The sequence below is a fragment of the Nematolebias whitei genome, chromosome 2 (assembly GCF_014905685.2).
Source record: "Nematolebias whitei isolate Nwh7 chromosome 2, NemWhi1, whole genome shotgun sequence".
Classification (NCBI taxonomy): domain Eukaryota; kingdom Metazoa; phylum Chordata; class Actinopteri; order Cyprinodontiformes; family Rivulidae; genus Nematolebias; species Nematolebias whitei.
Window position 1 is genome coordinate 55,304,236 of NC_056499.1, and position 15,182 is coordinate 55,319,417.

Genomic DNA, 15,182 nt, shown 5'->3' on the forward strand with positions numbered 1-15,182 from the left:
CCCCCCCCCCCCCCACACACACACACACACACTTTTACTATAAAACATTAGTTCAGGCAGCGCAGTTTCTCTTTCTTCGTGAACGAATCCATTCCACTTGATTAATAGGAGAATACTCAAGCCACTAAAACTCCACTCCAGGTTTTCCTGGTTACCTCCAACTCTCCACCGTCGCTTCCTGCCTCTTGCCTCGGCAGAAAACGTGCACAGGTGGAGGAGGTGGAGGTACCTCTGTGTTACTCGCTCGCCAGTTTAGCAGCTTAGTGTGGGCAGTGGTTGACCAGGGGGTTGATCATCAACATATATTCATGTTAGGAGGATGCTTGAGAGGAGCTATGTCTGTAGCATGTTCTCTTAGCAGGAACTGTGACACTGTGAGACGCTGCAGGTGTAAGAGACTCTGTGTGTTCAGGTGCATTAAAGTTGAAATGTCTTTAAAACCCCACACCTTATTGTCCTCAAGCTTCATGAGAAACATCATTTAGATGAGTAGTGTTGAATTGAACACAAGTAAAAAAGTCCAGTGGTGATGTTTTTTATTCCTCTATAAACACAAATAGTGCCGACTTGACGCTCTGTATTAAAGTGTATTAAAGTTAAAATTACTTTAAAACCCACAGCTGAATTTACACAAACTTGGTGAGAAACATGTTTTAAATGTGTGGAATTAAAGGAAATCTAGGTGAAATGTTGCTTTTTTGTTCACTAGTGAACACCTTTTTTTTTTTTACGTGCGCACGCGCACTCGCACATTCATTGTGTCCCCCCCACTTTACGGATGCTTCTGACGCCCTTGCATCCACCCAGGGCTTAATTTGTAATACAACTGATGCGGAACACAAATAGCAGGCGGTCCAGGTTGGGGGGTCCATGGTTCCTCCCCCAGAAAATTCGGAATGAAAGAGATGCCATTTCCTGCATTTTGGTGTATTTTAACAGGTTGTTAAACATCTGTAAACATTTGATTAAATTGATTAAAAACAGGTCTCTCTTGTAAATGACGAGGCTCAATGAGACGAACAACCCGTAGAAATAAAGGTTGAATTGAAATTACTATTTTAGAGAGCAGTGAATTATAGCTCAATGTGACTTATCTGTCTAAATAAAGGTTGAATGCATGGCAGCTCCGATTCTGTCAAGCCCCCCCCCCCCCCACACACACACACACACACACACACACACTTCACTGTCCGACCGAACTCTTCTCAGCTGAACTCAGTCCTGCACGTTGTTCTGCTCCACTCTCTATTTCCACTATCAGGCGCTTCAACTCTCTGTTGTCCAGCTGAGGACCATCCAGTCATCCATTTATTTTACACAATAAATGGGACGGTCTTTTTGACATGTTGATCCTGTTATTTTGACTAAATTTGAAATGTGCAATGTGAATAATACACATCAAACATTTCACTCGTATTATTATTTTTTTACTGTAAGCTTTTTTATTTATTATGTTTGAAATGTATGCAGGAGTTCTGATACATTGGCAGTTGTGCGCGCTCTGCAGAGCTGTCTGGAGACGCTCCTGTGCGCAAAACGTGCACGGTCTGCAGGGCGCACAGCTGAGCAGGTGAAGCTGACACCACCCACATCAAAAATTCCAGTAAATACGATGAGTGGTTAGAGCTGCGTTTGCGCTGAAGGTGGATGAAGACGCTTCATCCCAGCGGGACATGTGCTCCGCGTCTCTGCTGGCAGCAGCGTGTGCGCGAGCTGTTGCGCCTGCTACAACATCCACACAGACATGGACGAAGTCTCCTGTCGTTGTATGATTAATAAATAATCAAAATAAAAATGTGCAATGACTTTGGACTTTTATGGGCGGAGATATGAGCTGACTGAACAGTTGCGGAACGCACACGATGAAAATGAGAGAATTCCCGGATCTTGTTCCGGCAGGATCCGGCTCAAATTAACCACGGACCCACCCCTTCTTTAATATTTTCTGTTGATAATCTAAGAAGCTCTGGTTATACTGAGAGGTACTTAAAGTACTTAATTAAAGCACAGTTCCGTTCTGGTTAAAATTATTACATTTATTCATTTTATATTTGTAGTGCTCTGGGTTGGTGCTTTGACCATATTAATGCTTGATCTGACCTATTGAGAATCATTACATAATACATTTGTCTTCTTTTTCACAAAATCTATTATATTTGTTTATTTAAGTAAAACTGGGCTTCATCTGAGCGCTTACACACTGACAACACAACGAGTTAACTTTTTTTACTTCTACTGATGAAGTCTTCCGGATCGAAGGCGAAACGTTTCAGCACAAAAAAAGAAACTGTCCAGATGACCTGACTGAAAAATGTTGTTTTTTTATACCTGGATTATTGAGCATGGACTTTGTTATTTTTACTTCTGCTCGTACGCAGTACAGAGTGATGCAACTAGCACTTGAGAAGATGGCGGCCATACATCTCGCCTAGTGCTGCTATTGGCCATCCCAGTCTTTCTGTTTCAGGGAGCATGGCATTTCTATCTGGAGCAGATCAGCTCCTGCTCCAGAAGGAAACACACAGTTTACTTTTTATGGAACAGATCAGAAGGCCGTCCTCTGTTTCTGACTCACTCTCCCCTGATCATCTTTTCTCGCACACCCTCGCAGACAGCGCGAGTCGATCCCAGACTTGCAGGATAACCTGAACCGGAACTCAGGTGCCGACAGTCAGTGACCCTGAACGGGTCCGAATCGGAGCTTTCAGTCATGGTCTTCGAGTCCCTGGTCAGTGACCTCCTGAACAGGTTCATTGGGGATTACGTGGAGAATCTGGACAAGTCTCAGCTGAAGATCGGAATCTGGGGAGGTGAGCTTTATCGCTAGCTTGCAGCCTTCACTGGACGTTAGGCCAGACTCCGTTCAAAAATATCCCTCTTTAAATACAATCTCTTAAAACTAACATACAAATACTTTAAAACAAACTATGTGGTTATATTGATGGGCATCTGATTATTCTAAATATATCGGTATCAGTTTTAATCTCACGCTATTTTTATTTCTGATAAAAATGTGAACTTTCATAGCACGCTCTCGCCGCCTGAGACGACATCGGAAGTGGTTGCTAAATTGTGATTAAAAAATGGCAAATGGCAGGTTTTAATCATGGAAGTAAGTGTCAGTGAAAGCAATTGTCCCCGAATTAAACATCGAATCACAAGAAACACAAGAGGCAAGCGGCAGCTCGGTGAGATCCAGCTGACCTCTTCCTGGCCCATGTTTCTTAAAACGCTTTATATTGCAAGGGAGATCTGAGTGGGAGTGCCTGACGGGACCACAGGAAGGTAAACAACAGACATGACCGAGCCCGGCTGCCCTGTCCTCGCGCAGAGTGCACAGCGGGTCCCGGTGCACCTGCCGAGGCGGGTCTGACTCTGGTTCTGGATCAGATCAGCCCCGTCACGTTAGAAACGGTTCAGCGCGTGCTTCACGTCAACCTTATCAGCTGAGCTCCGTGCGCATGCGCGGGCACGCAGCATGGTTATCAGTGTTATTTTTGTCAAACAAACTGAAACGTTATCTTAAATAAAACGGTGAGGAAAGCCATTCTGTGTGTGTGGAAAGAATAATACTACAACTTTTACTAAAAACAGCTGATAAAAGAAAAACAACAACAAATGCTGACTCAGTCTTCAGCAGGTCGTTAAAGGAGGTCAGGTAAACAACAACATCCCACACTGTCACCATTTCTTTAACAAAAACAAAGTATTAAAGCTGTGAGTGGAGAAACTGGTTCCTGTTCCTTGTAGAACCTCTTGAAGCAGCAGGATCCCTCGGTGCTTTTCCGTTGACTTTATCAGTTTCCTATTTGGTTGTGGAGGATTTTGGCCCACTCTTCTTTCCATTGTTGCTTCAGCTCTCTGAAGGTCTCGGCACAGCATTTCTGTCAGGCTGAGGTTCTGGACTTTCACTTGAAAGTTGCGGCACCTTTATTCTTTTCTTTTTGACCCATTCTGTTGTAGATTAGCTGACGTGTTTGGGATCATTTTCCTGTTGGACCCAGTTTGGGCCAAGCTTCAGCTGTTGAACAAATGGACTCACATGTGACTCCAGAATCCCAACCCATTTTTAACCAGTACAGGCAAAAGAGAGCACATTACACCAGTTTTGGCCTCCCTGCACTGGCTACTGGTTCACCTTCGAATCCAGTTTAAAATCCTTCTGTATGTTTTAAAATCACTGAACAGCTCTGCACCATTCTATCTCACTGATCTGCTGCAGCCATATGTCCCACCGCGTTCTCTGAGGTCAGCAGACCAGTTGTGTCTCACAGTTCCAGGAACCCGTCTTAAGCGCAGAGGTGACAGGGCCTTCTCTGTCGCAGGACCAAGACTTTGGAATGAGTTACCTCTGCTTGTCAGGCAGGCCCCCTCCCTCACAGTTTTCAAATCCTGATTAAATACCCACTACTATTCCCTGGCTTTCAACACTGTGATCTGTGCTGAACATGTGAATGCTGTGCATTCTGGGTAATCATGTCTTCTCTAGTCTGGTGTTTGTTCCAGAAGTCTTGCAGTTCCTTCAGATGTAACTTTTCAAACCGAAGTCATGCTGCCTTCTTGTTTTTAGAAAGAAGAGGTTTTCTCCAACAAGTCATGACCTTTGACCTTTAACCTGCTAACTGACGTCTGCACAGTCTGACCTCAGGGTGAATTTGCTGCTGTCCTAAATGATTTCCTCTTGTGAATAATCGTTCTCTCTGTAGAATGATGGGCTGTACGAACAGTTTGAAACCACCTTTGACCCTTCCCAGATGGATGGGCAGCAACAGTTGCTTCTCTGAGATCATTGCTGATGTCTTTCCATCTTGGCATTGTGTTACACTGTATGTTTCAGAACGGCAACAAATGGCTTTTCTAGATCTGGTCCCACAACTGATCAGCACATCTGATCAGCAGCTCCTGACCCTGAATCTCAGGTCCTGTCGAAGTGGCAGAAATGTCCATCCGTCCGTCCGTCCGTCCGTCCGTCCGTCCGTCCGTCCGTCCGTCCGTCCGTCCGTCCATTCATTCATTCATTCATTCATTCATTCATTCATTTTCTTTACCCGTTTATTCCATTTTGGGTCACGGGGGTCGCTGGTGCCCATGTCCAGCAATCACTGTGCGAGGGGCGGGGTACACCCTGGACGGCTCGCAAGTCCATCACAGGGACACATAGAGACAAACGAGACAAACAACCATTCACTCTCTCATTCACACCTAGGGACAATTTTTAGAGTTACCAATCAGCCTAACATGCATGTTTTTGGTCTGTGGGAGGAAACCCATGCATGCACGGAGAGAACGTGCAAACTCCACCCAGAAAGGCCCCCGGACCGGGGTTTGAACCAGGGACCTGCTCGCTGAGAGGCAGCAGCTCTACCAGTTGCGCCACCGTGCTGCCTGGCAGAAATGTAACAAGTTATTTTTACCCTTTTGGTTGAGTTTTTGTAACAGAGAGTAAAAGAGGACGTGAGGCGTTGTTGTCCACCTGAGGCTGTACTGACCTACTTTAAGACCTGCTCAACAGGAGATTATCGTCATGTCCTGAAACATGAACCCTCAGATAAAAGGGGCGTGTTTAATTTCTCACGTGGCTCATCAGTAAGATGTAGAAACCAGTTTCATCACATGTGTGTGGTTTAGATCCTGCTCCTGCCTGTCTCACTGCATTCCTCTGCTGGGCTGTTTCTTCTTACCAGTTCTCTCACTGGAGGAGGTGGAGACTCCATTGTTCATCCACTGAAGGAAAAGTCCCTGAAAGAGTTCCCACAGGTGCAAAGATCAGGTGCATCATTAATCAGAGTGGGGCTTCCTCTGCCTAGCTTGGCTTGACACAACCTGAAGGTGCACTAAGAGAAGCCAGGACCTTAGATGATGCTTCAGAGATGCAGTACCTTTAAGTCAGACGTTCTGCTTTAGTCTCTGTGTGTTCACATTAAAAGATTTGTGCCATTTGATGCTTGAAGCTCAAAATACACCAGTCTTCATAAAGAACAACTGGTTTTATTAATGGAAAGTGTAGCGAGATGAGAACAGAAAACCACTGATAAAAAAACAGGACCTCATGCTGCTGGAGATCCTCATGTGGATCTGATCATGTCAGTTGGATCAGTCGTATTTAGTTTTTCTTTTGATCATGATCTCATTCGTCCTGCAGCTTCTTCCTGAACAGGAACACGAGTGGATTCACGTTTCCAAATGCACCTTCTGTCTATTTCAGTTCAGCTCGTTTAGACAACACAAAGTGACAACACATGTTGTCTCAGGGCGCTGAACAGAAACATTCACACACACAAAACTTCACGTAGTAACTTTATTTATCTAAGAGAGGGTGGCCAGCAGATTGTGCCGAGTCATCGTTTCATCGCAGTCTCCCATCCTGAGCAAACACAAAGGAGACGGTGGAAAGGAAAAACTCTTTTAAAAGGAAGAAACCTCCAGCAGAACCAGGCTCAGGACAAGCTTCGACCGGCTGGGTCTGAGAGGACAGGAAGGAGACGTAAGATCTCTCCCACCAGCTCCAGTTCAGACTCTGGCTGCAGCGTTTTGGATCAACTGAAGACGTTTGTGGACACAAATTCTTGAGCTTTATCTTATGTTGAAAATATTTTTACCAATAATTAGGATCTTTATAGGCTATATTATATTTAATTAAACTAATAAATGAAAAATTAGCTTGAATAAACATACTTTATAGTTTAATTTGACGTCAAAATGCCAACATTTAATCAACACCTGAAGGTAAAGCACCGTCTGGAGATGATGGCAGAGTTTCAGATTTTGTTTTAATTTTACAATCTGATTTTTTTAGCTCTTAATGTTTCCTTCAAATTTAACACAACAGTTGTTGCATAAGGGAAGCTCAAGTGCCTTATATAACTGAAATAAATACAATTTTCTACTTTAACCACAAACTAGTCCATTTTTAAAGTAATCTTAGCTTGAAATGAAAATATAAAATTAAAAATTACATAAAAAAATATAAACTCCACTATATAGTTTTGTTAATTTTTTTAATAATCAATAATTCATTTTCTTCGCAGCATTTTTAGATTTTTTGTTTTTCCTCCTTAGCATGTCCAAATGACTTTCACCTTTTCCTTCAGGCGGCATGAAGCCTGCCTGCAAAAGACAGATATCTGTGCAGATGACCTGAACTGCATTAAAATCTGACCAAAAGCTTCAATAAAGTCACAACTGTGTTTATAAAACAATTCAATTTTGTTGTATGTTGGTTTAAAAAATGGGGCAGTATTGCAGCATTCATTACATGTAAAAGCAGAGGACCACCTATTAGTTTAATATAAAAATCACAAGTGGATGTATAGAGATAAAAAGAAGATGTAACTTAAAGGAATGCATTATTTTATGATATGATAAATATGATATGATCAAATAATTATTTTATAATGGGTTTCAGTGGGTTGTTTCCCTCTAAGGAACACTAGGGGGCAGTAAAGGAACTAATTCATCAAGTCATGAAGACGGATCATTTGTTTATCAACACAGTGGATGCGCGCGCAGCCGCAGTGCAGAAAGAACCGGTGTCTTGTGCGAAATTTTATTCCTCTTTATCGCGAGGGCGCACAGAGGCGTCAATCTTCACAGCTCTTCTGACAGATTTCTTGGTATTAAAAACTATAAATACACTCGATGACTTGGTGGCTGACTGATATTTGTCAGGCTAAAGTGAACATGACAAGTTTTATTAAAAAAATACATTTTTTGCTCAACGATTTAAAAAAAAAAAATCGCACACAAAAAAACCCCAAAACCACGAAACTGTAAGAAAACCCCCACACAAGACCAGGTTTATTTGTTGCTTATTTGGGGTTTTATATTTATTATTTATTTATTACCCTGAGCTGTCGATTAAAATGAAAGTTACAACCGTGACAGATTCTGTGACTTGTTTTACTGAGAAATGCGCAATGAAAAAGGTCAGACCCGCCTCTGTGCGTGTTATTTTTGTTTTGTTTTTTATTTTACACATTTTATTACATGATGTTGAAAAGGTGAATATGTGCTGCTCATTACATCTCAAGAAGAACCATGCATACTGTTATGAAGTTCAGCTTCACAGCGTGTGGCGTCCAGTCCTACGACTTTGTGATTTGGACCCAGCAGGATACACTCGTGCAGCCAGAGATGATCTCTCTCTCTCTTCCATTCGTGGAGGTGCCCACCACTCCCATCTTAACTCCTCCATCCATCACAGTGGACCAGGTGACCAGGGAGCTATGACATCTCCATTCAAAGAAGGCTGCAGGTCTGGATCAGGTCAGCCCGAGCCTCTTGAAAGCCTGTGCTGAGGAGCTGGGTGAACCCTTACAGCAGGTCTTCAACTTGAGTCTGAGGCTGGGGAGAGTTCCTTCACTGTGGAAAACATCCTGCATCGTTCCAGTTCCAAAGAAGACCCAACCCTGGGAGCTTAATGACAACAGGCCGGTTGCACTCACATCACATGTGATGAAAACACTGAAGCGACTGGTCCTTCAGCTTGTTCATCCTCAAGTGTTGGTGGTGAGAGACCCCCTTCAGTTTGCTTACAAGGAGAAAATGGGTGTTGAGGATGCTGTTATCTACCTCTTACATCGTGCCCTCACATACCTTAATGTGGGTGGGTGTATGGTGAGGATGCTATTCTTTGACTTCTCCAGTGCTTTTAATACAATCAATCCCAGCCTTCTCCAAGAGAAACTGAACATCATGTCTGTGGATGCCCACTTGGTGCGCTGGATATTGGACTATTTGACCAACTGGCCCCAGTTTGTCTGAGTTGGGGGTTGCAGGTCCTCAACATTGACCAGCAGTACTGGAGCACCTCAGGGTACAGTGCTTTTGCCCCTCCTCTTCACTCTCTACACCACTGACTTTCAGTACAATTCTGATACATGCCACATGCAGAAGTTCTCTGATGACACTGGCATGTATTAGGAAGGGCGAGGAGGAAGAGTACAGGGGCCTGGTGAAGGACTTTGTTCGATGGTTCCATCAGAACCAGCTTTCGCTGAATGCCACTAAAACCAAAGAGGTGGTGCTGGATTTCCGCAGAGCTCCACCCCTTCTGCAGCCCATCATTATTGATGGATCGGAGGTTGAGGTGGTGTGAACCTATAAGTATCTGGGGCTACAGCAGGACAAGCTGAACTGGACTGCAAGTATGGACGCTGTGTACAAGAAGGGGCAGAGCAGAATCTACTTTCTCCAAAGGCTGGCCTCTTTCCGGGTCTGCTCTAAGTTATTGCATGTGTTCTACCAATCCATTGTGTCCAGTATACTTTTTTTTGGTGTTGTGTGTTTGGGGGGGGGGGGGGGGGTAGCACTAGGAAGAAGGACATCCTAAGGCTGAATCGGCTCATTAAGAAGGCGAGCTCTGTGGTGGGACTGGGCCTTGACTTTTTGGAAAAGGTGGTGGAGCAGAGGACGTGCTCCAACATCAGGGCGATCATGTCCAATCAGGGCCACCCCTTGAACTCTGTCTTCTCCAGCGAAGTTCAATGAGCTCCAGACTCCGTTCATTGAGGTGCTCTATTGAAAGACGTTGGTTATGTACTGTAACCCCAGGTTCTATGAATATAGGCGTAGCCCTTTAAGACTGTCGCTTAGTGGGTTTATCTCGTCGTGCGAAGCATTACACTGAAAAATTTAGTCCATGCCCACCTGCTGTGTGGGCCCCACCCAGTCCGTATAAATTACCTTAAGAGCGGGTAATCGGCTCCCAAATAGCTTTTTCTTCAGCCACTTAGGAGCCAGTGAGGCCTGACGCTTAAAGGGCTATGCCTATATTTATAGAATCTGGGGTTACAGTACGTAACCAACGTTCTATTTCATATAAGCTTCGCCCTTTAAAGCTGTCACTTAGTTGGTTAAGGGTGAAGCAGATGTGGTCCTCGCCTCACTGGGTCCATTCGAACACCGTATGAAGTGGAAGCTTGCCCAAAAACGTCTTGTCACTCAGCTCTACATGTGCGTAATTACGCGTTGCGTAATTATGTGTACTATGCACAGACGCATGCTGTGTAATTATGCGTTCTGAATGCATGAACGCCCCGGAAAAGTTTCAACGGAGGGGAGAAATGCTGAAAGGAGCCATGAACCAACCGGTTCACGGCTGAACAGTATGAACAGATTAATAATAACAAGAGAGCTGATTATTAATCAAATTAACTGACTGGTAACGATAGTCATGAACTGATTAATGACAACAGAACCAAAATAACAGTCACAACTTGTGACTGATAACATCTCACACTGTAATGCATGCAGACAGATTTGAGTTAAACGGGGTTCCACGAAACAATAATATTCATTCTGTTAAAACACTAAGGACATAATGTGTCATGGAACGAGTCGTCACATCACGTAGATAAAAGCGAATAAATGAGCAGGGTGTTGACCACGCAGCCACAGTGCAAATATCCTGCATTGTCATACCATTATGCAAAGCAGTCAAAGATGCAATACCCCTGGTTGAGTGTGCTCTGAGGTTGACAGGAGGCTCTAAATCTGATGCTCTGTAGGCTTCAGAAATGGCCTCACACAGCCAGTGTGACAGGTGCTGGGTGGATAACAGGCGACCTGCAGATGCATCTCTATAATGCACAAACAAATGTTGAGTTTGACGCATTGCAGCTGTGCACGCTATGTAACACGTCAACGCCCGCACAAGACAGAGGAGATGGAAAGATGTTTCTTCTCCTGATTGTGGGGGGGGAAACCCCTCCAATGATATCACTCTTGATTTAAAAGAGCTCGTGATGTTTTAGGCATAAAATTGGATTCAGTCTTAGATCAGCTGAGCTGCTGTCAGCCTGAATTCTAAGACATGACGGAGCAACAGAGAGGCCAGATAAATCACTCACCCTCTTAGCGGATGTTAAAGCCAGCAGCAGGGCTGTTTTAAGAGACAAGAATTTAGTTGGAACCTGATTCAGTAGCTCAGAGCTTAGATCAGGGCTCCCAGGACCAGTGTTAAATCCCACTGTGGAGCAAGCGGGCGGGAAACAGGCCTGCGTCTTTGTACACCTTTTAAAAAAACGCTTCATCAGCGGATGATTAAAAGCTGTTCTGTCCCCGAAACCTTCGTGACAGGAAGAGATGGCTGCAGCGCACGCTTTAATCGTGCTGAACGCCAGATTTCTGTCCATCAGCTGCTGCAGAAAGGACGGCACGCCATCTAGTGGACATGAGATGGCCTCTACATCTTTCTCCGTACAGCAGTGCTGAAAAGCTGTCCACTTGATGTGAACAGCGCTGTGGTGGATGCAGCACGTGAATCCTGGATCGTACGCACTACATCTTGAGAGAGACCCATCCTTTGTAAGTGGATCCGCTCAGCGGCCAGACCCAAAGGTGCTGGACTAATCCTGGGTAATTCCTGATCGCTCCTCCCGCCTGGAGGAGAGCGTCCTCCCTCCACAGCAGTTTCCACCGGCGTCCCGATAACAGGTGTTGTAGAACTGGGAACCATGATGCGTTCACGTGCTCGGGACAGGAGAGCTGTCAGTCCCTCCTCCTGAACTCGTTTCAGAAACCATGATATCAGAGGGAGTGAGGGAAAAGCGTAAGAAGCATTTTGGGCCACAGGCTGTGAGCAAACATGTCCACCCCTAGCGGTGGTTCGTCCTGTGGGCTCAGTGAGAACAATAGTTGAAATTGAGCGTTCTCTCGTGTTGCAAACAGGTCCACAGCCGCTCGCAAGATTTCTGCCGCGTCTGAGCCATCAGCTCTGGATGGAGGGTCCTGTCCCCATGACGTGGACCGTCCCTGGACATCACATCCGCCCCCTGTTCAGAACACTGGGGATGTACACTGCTCTGATGGAGAGCAGATTTTGGTGTGCCCAACACAGCAGCTGTCTCTCAAAGTGGGACATTTGGGCTGAGCGTGCACCCCCCCTGCCAGTTATGTATGCAACAGTCACCTGCTGTCTGTGTGAATCAAAGAACGATGATTCCGCAGCACAGAGGCAAAGTGTTGAATCACATTCAAAAACCGTGCGACATTACAAAAACATTTATGTGAACTGCTGTGTGGGGGACCACAGCGCCCCCACAGCTCGAGAAATGTATGTGCCTCTGTGAAGTCTGACACGTGTGACGTAGGTCTGCTGATGGAAAACAGATGTTATCACTCTGCCAGTTTCACTGAGTTGCACTGCTGCCACCTGTCTGGAAAAACGGTTCAGCAGCAACAGATGTCCAGATAAAGCAGAATTCTCCTCCCTGCTCTGTGCGGCGGCTGCAGAGCGGCTCGACGCATTTTAAATGGAAATATTGTCTCACAGTTCAAAATTGACAAATCTAAGATAAATCTCTGCCTTCTGGTCCGTTTGGGACCCGGAAGTGACGAGAGTGGAACCCTGTGTTTTCCTCTCCTTCTGGGACCCTGGAAATTACATTTTTAATCAGAATTTCCTGAGCTTCTGCGAGGGGGGACGAGATCTGTTCTAGAGATGACAGAAAACGTCTCTAGAGTTCCTCCAAACGGGGGGGTTTTGAGCTGTACTGCAGCGTGAATCCCCTGATGACGGTCATCCATCTATCTGGAGCGCGCGCTCGTTGCTACTCCGCGTAACATCCGGGAAGCGGGCACGCGTTTATGCTGCGTCACGTTATCTACAGACGCCAGTCACCACCGTCATGTGTGCCTCACTCAGGCTGTGGACTCACATCCGTGCCGTGCGCTGAAGGAAAAATGCGCGCCTTCCAAACATGCGGAAACACTATGGCTGCTGCGGGTGCGCGGCGTTCTATGCCGTGCACAGGCTGTGGGCTCACATCCATGGTGATGTGAGCTGGTGCGTGCTTAGAGAGAAAAAACGCACGCCCCCGAGCATGTGGGCCGTGTGCGGGCAGCCGATGCTGCAGGGCTAAGCGCCTCTGTGCTGCGCTCACGCTGGGGAAATGTGCGCGCCCCCGAGCATGCGGAACCGGTTAGGGTTGCTGCGGGTGCAGCGCTCAGGCTGCGGGCTCATATTCGTGCTGCCACTCCGCATAACGCTCGGGGAGCGGGTGCGCGCTTACATGATGCGTAATGTCTCACCGCCTCCACCGCCGTCGTGCGTCGCGGAGACGCGCTCCGCACACTCATGGGGAGGCTTTTACGAAAAGGCTCTGAAAACGCTTCCATGCCGTGCTCAGGCTGCGGGCTCGCATCTACGTTGATGTGAGCCGACGTGCGCTGAAGAGGCGTGTGTGCACCCTAGACTACAGCACTGTTGTAGAGACTCGTCAGCTTGAGACACCATTACTATGTTTTGTTGAAACTGTTAAAAGGAAGATTCATCCATTCTGTTGGGAACAGACGCCGTTTTATAAAACAGTAATTTCAGCTCAAAACCTAAGTTGGTACTAATGTAATAAAAGCTGTTATTGTGTAAATTGTTGAAATTCAATATAAAAGAGGCCTTTGTTCAATCTGACTCGGAGCTATGTGAGCCAATGTTTGATCAGTTCTTTCTCATACTCGTTCCCATGAAGATAATTCAAATGGTAAATGGACTGTACTTAGCGCCTTTCTATCTTATTTCAAGATACTCAAAGCTCTTCACACAACAATCTGTGCCTCATTTACCCATTCATACAGCTCTCTACTAGATCTCTACAAAGATAATTGAACAAATCATTCTAAAGAGACTAATCAGAGCTTTAGATCACATTCATGCACTGATGGGACACACATCAGAGGCAATTGGGAGTTCAGTGTCTTGCCCCGGGACACTTTGGCATGTGACTGCTGGTGGATTCGAACCCCCAACTCTTGCATTGGAGGACGACTGCTCTAACCACTCAGCCACAGCCGCCCCTGTAAAGAGTCCTTTGTTTGTTCATCACTGACCTTCCTTTCCAGGAACATTTGGACAGATCAACAGCGACTCCTCTGTTAAAACATTGCATGTTTTAAGTTGAATTCAAAGATGTCATATTTTTGAATGTTTATTTATGAAAACTGTGTGTTTTAAGTAATAATCTTTAAGATGATATAACTTTGTCTTATTTTTTGTTTAGAATGAAACTTTAAGGCATTAATTAGGGTTTTAGATACCATACCATTTTATTTATAGAGCACTTAAAACAGCTACAAGACCAACCAAAGTGCTGTACAGACAGAACAACAGACAACACACGAAGCAAAATACAAAATGAAGTCAATCAAAAATATAGACATAAAAACGATATCATAGATGTCTTTAATAAGTCTCTTTAGCAAGACAAAGACCTAAGTTTCAGAACTAGGGTGCAGATTTCAGTGTCTTTCGATTCGATTCCGATCTTTGGTGTCACGATTTGATTCAAAATCGAATATTTTTTTTTAATATATATTTTATGTTATTCACAAACAATTTTCAATTCAGAAACAATTTTTCTATTGAAATGGTCATACATTTTGTTTCTATTATGTAATTGAAAAGATGAAAAGAATAAACAACAATCTAAACAAATATAATTTTTTTTTAAACAATAATTTTAGGTTCATTACTGTATCAAATATTTTTGCATCATTTTCTGTTTATTCCAAAAATAGGAACAAATATAGGAGTGCATAAAATTCTGTAACTTAAATGAGTCAGAGTCAATCAGAATTTCTTTATTGTCATTCGCACCTCATGTGGTACATGTGGTGGAGGGAAATTATGTACACAGGGTCCCAGTTACATCCAACAATAAAATGTATAAGAAAAACAGTAATAACATCTAAGATATGAACTAAGAAAGACATCAACTAAATATACACTAAGCACTCATAACATAAAACATTGAACATCAGCACAAACATGAACATGAGTCTGTGAGCGGATGTGCACGCATGAACACATCAACATTGAAACAGATCAGCAGCAACATGAAACAGATCAGCAGCAACATGAAACAGATCAGCAGCAACATGATATGGTTTTTCACAGTGATTATTCTAGTTAGAGATCCATGAGTCTAACAGCCTCAGGGTAGAAGCTGTTCCTCAGTCTAGTGGTTCTACACTTAATGCTCCTTAACCTCCTTCCTGAGGGGAGTGGGGCAAAAAGTGTGTGCTGGGTGAGTGTGGTCCTTCATGATGCAGGTGGCCCTCTTCCTGCATCTGTAGGTGTAGATGTCTGTGATGGTGGGGAGGCTGATTCCAACAGATTTCTGTGCAGCCTTCACCACTCTCTGCAAAGCTTTTCTTTCTGCAGCTGTGCAGCCTCCATGCCACAC

At 44.6% G+C, this 15,182-nt stretch overlaps 1 protein-coding gene across 1 annotated transcript in view; it reads left to right on the forward strand.

The window, feature by feature from the left end:
• The first annotated feature begins 2,615 nt into the window (after window positions 1–2,615).
• vps13c (vacuolar protein sorting 13 homolog C) overlaps window positions 2,616–15,182 on the forward strand; it is a 289,282-nt gene continuing 276,715 nt past the window's right edge. The window contains exon 1 of the mRNA XM_037694953.1: window positions 2,616–2,810. Coding sequence (XP_037550881.1) covers window positions 2,711–2,810 — 100 coding nt within the window. The 5' untranslated portion in view covers window positions 2,616–2,710. The remainder of the gene's footprint in view (window positions 2,811–15,182) is intronic.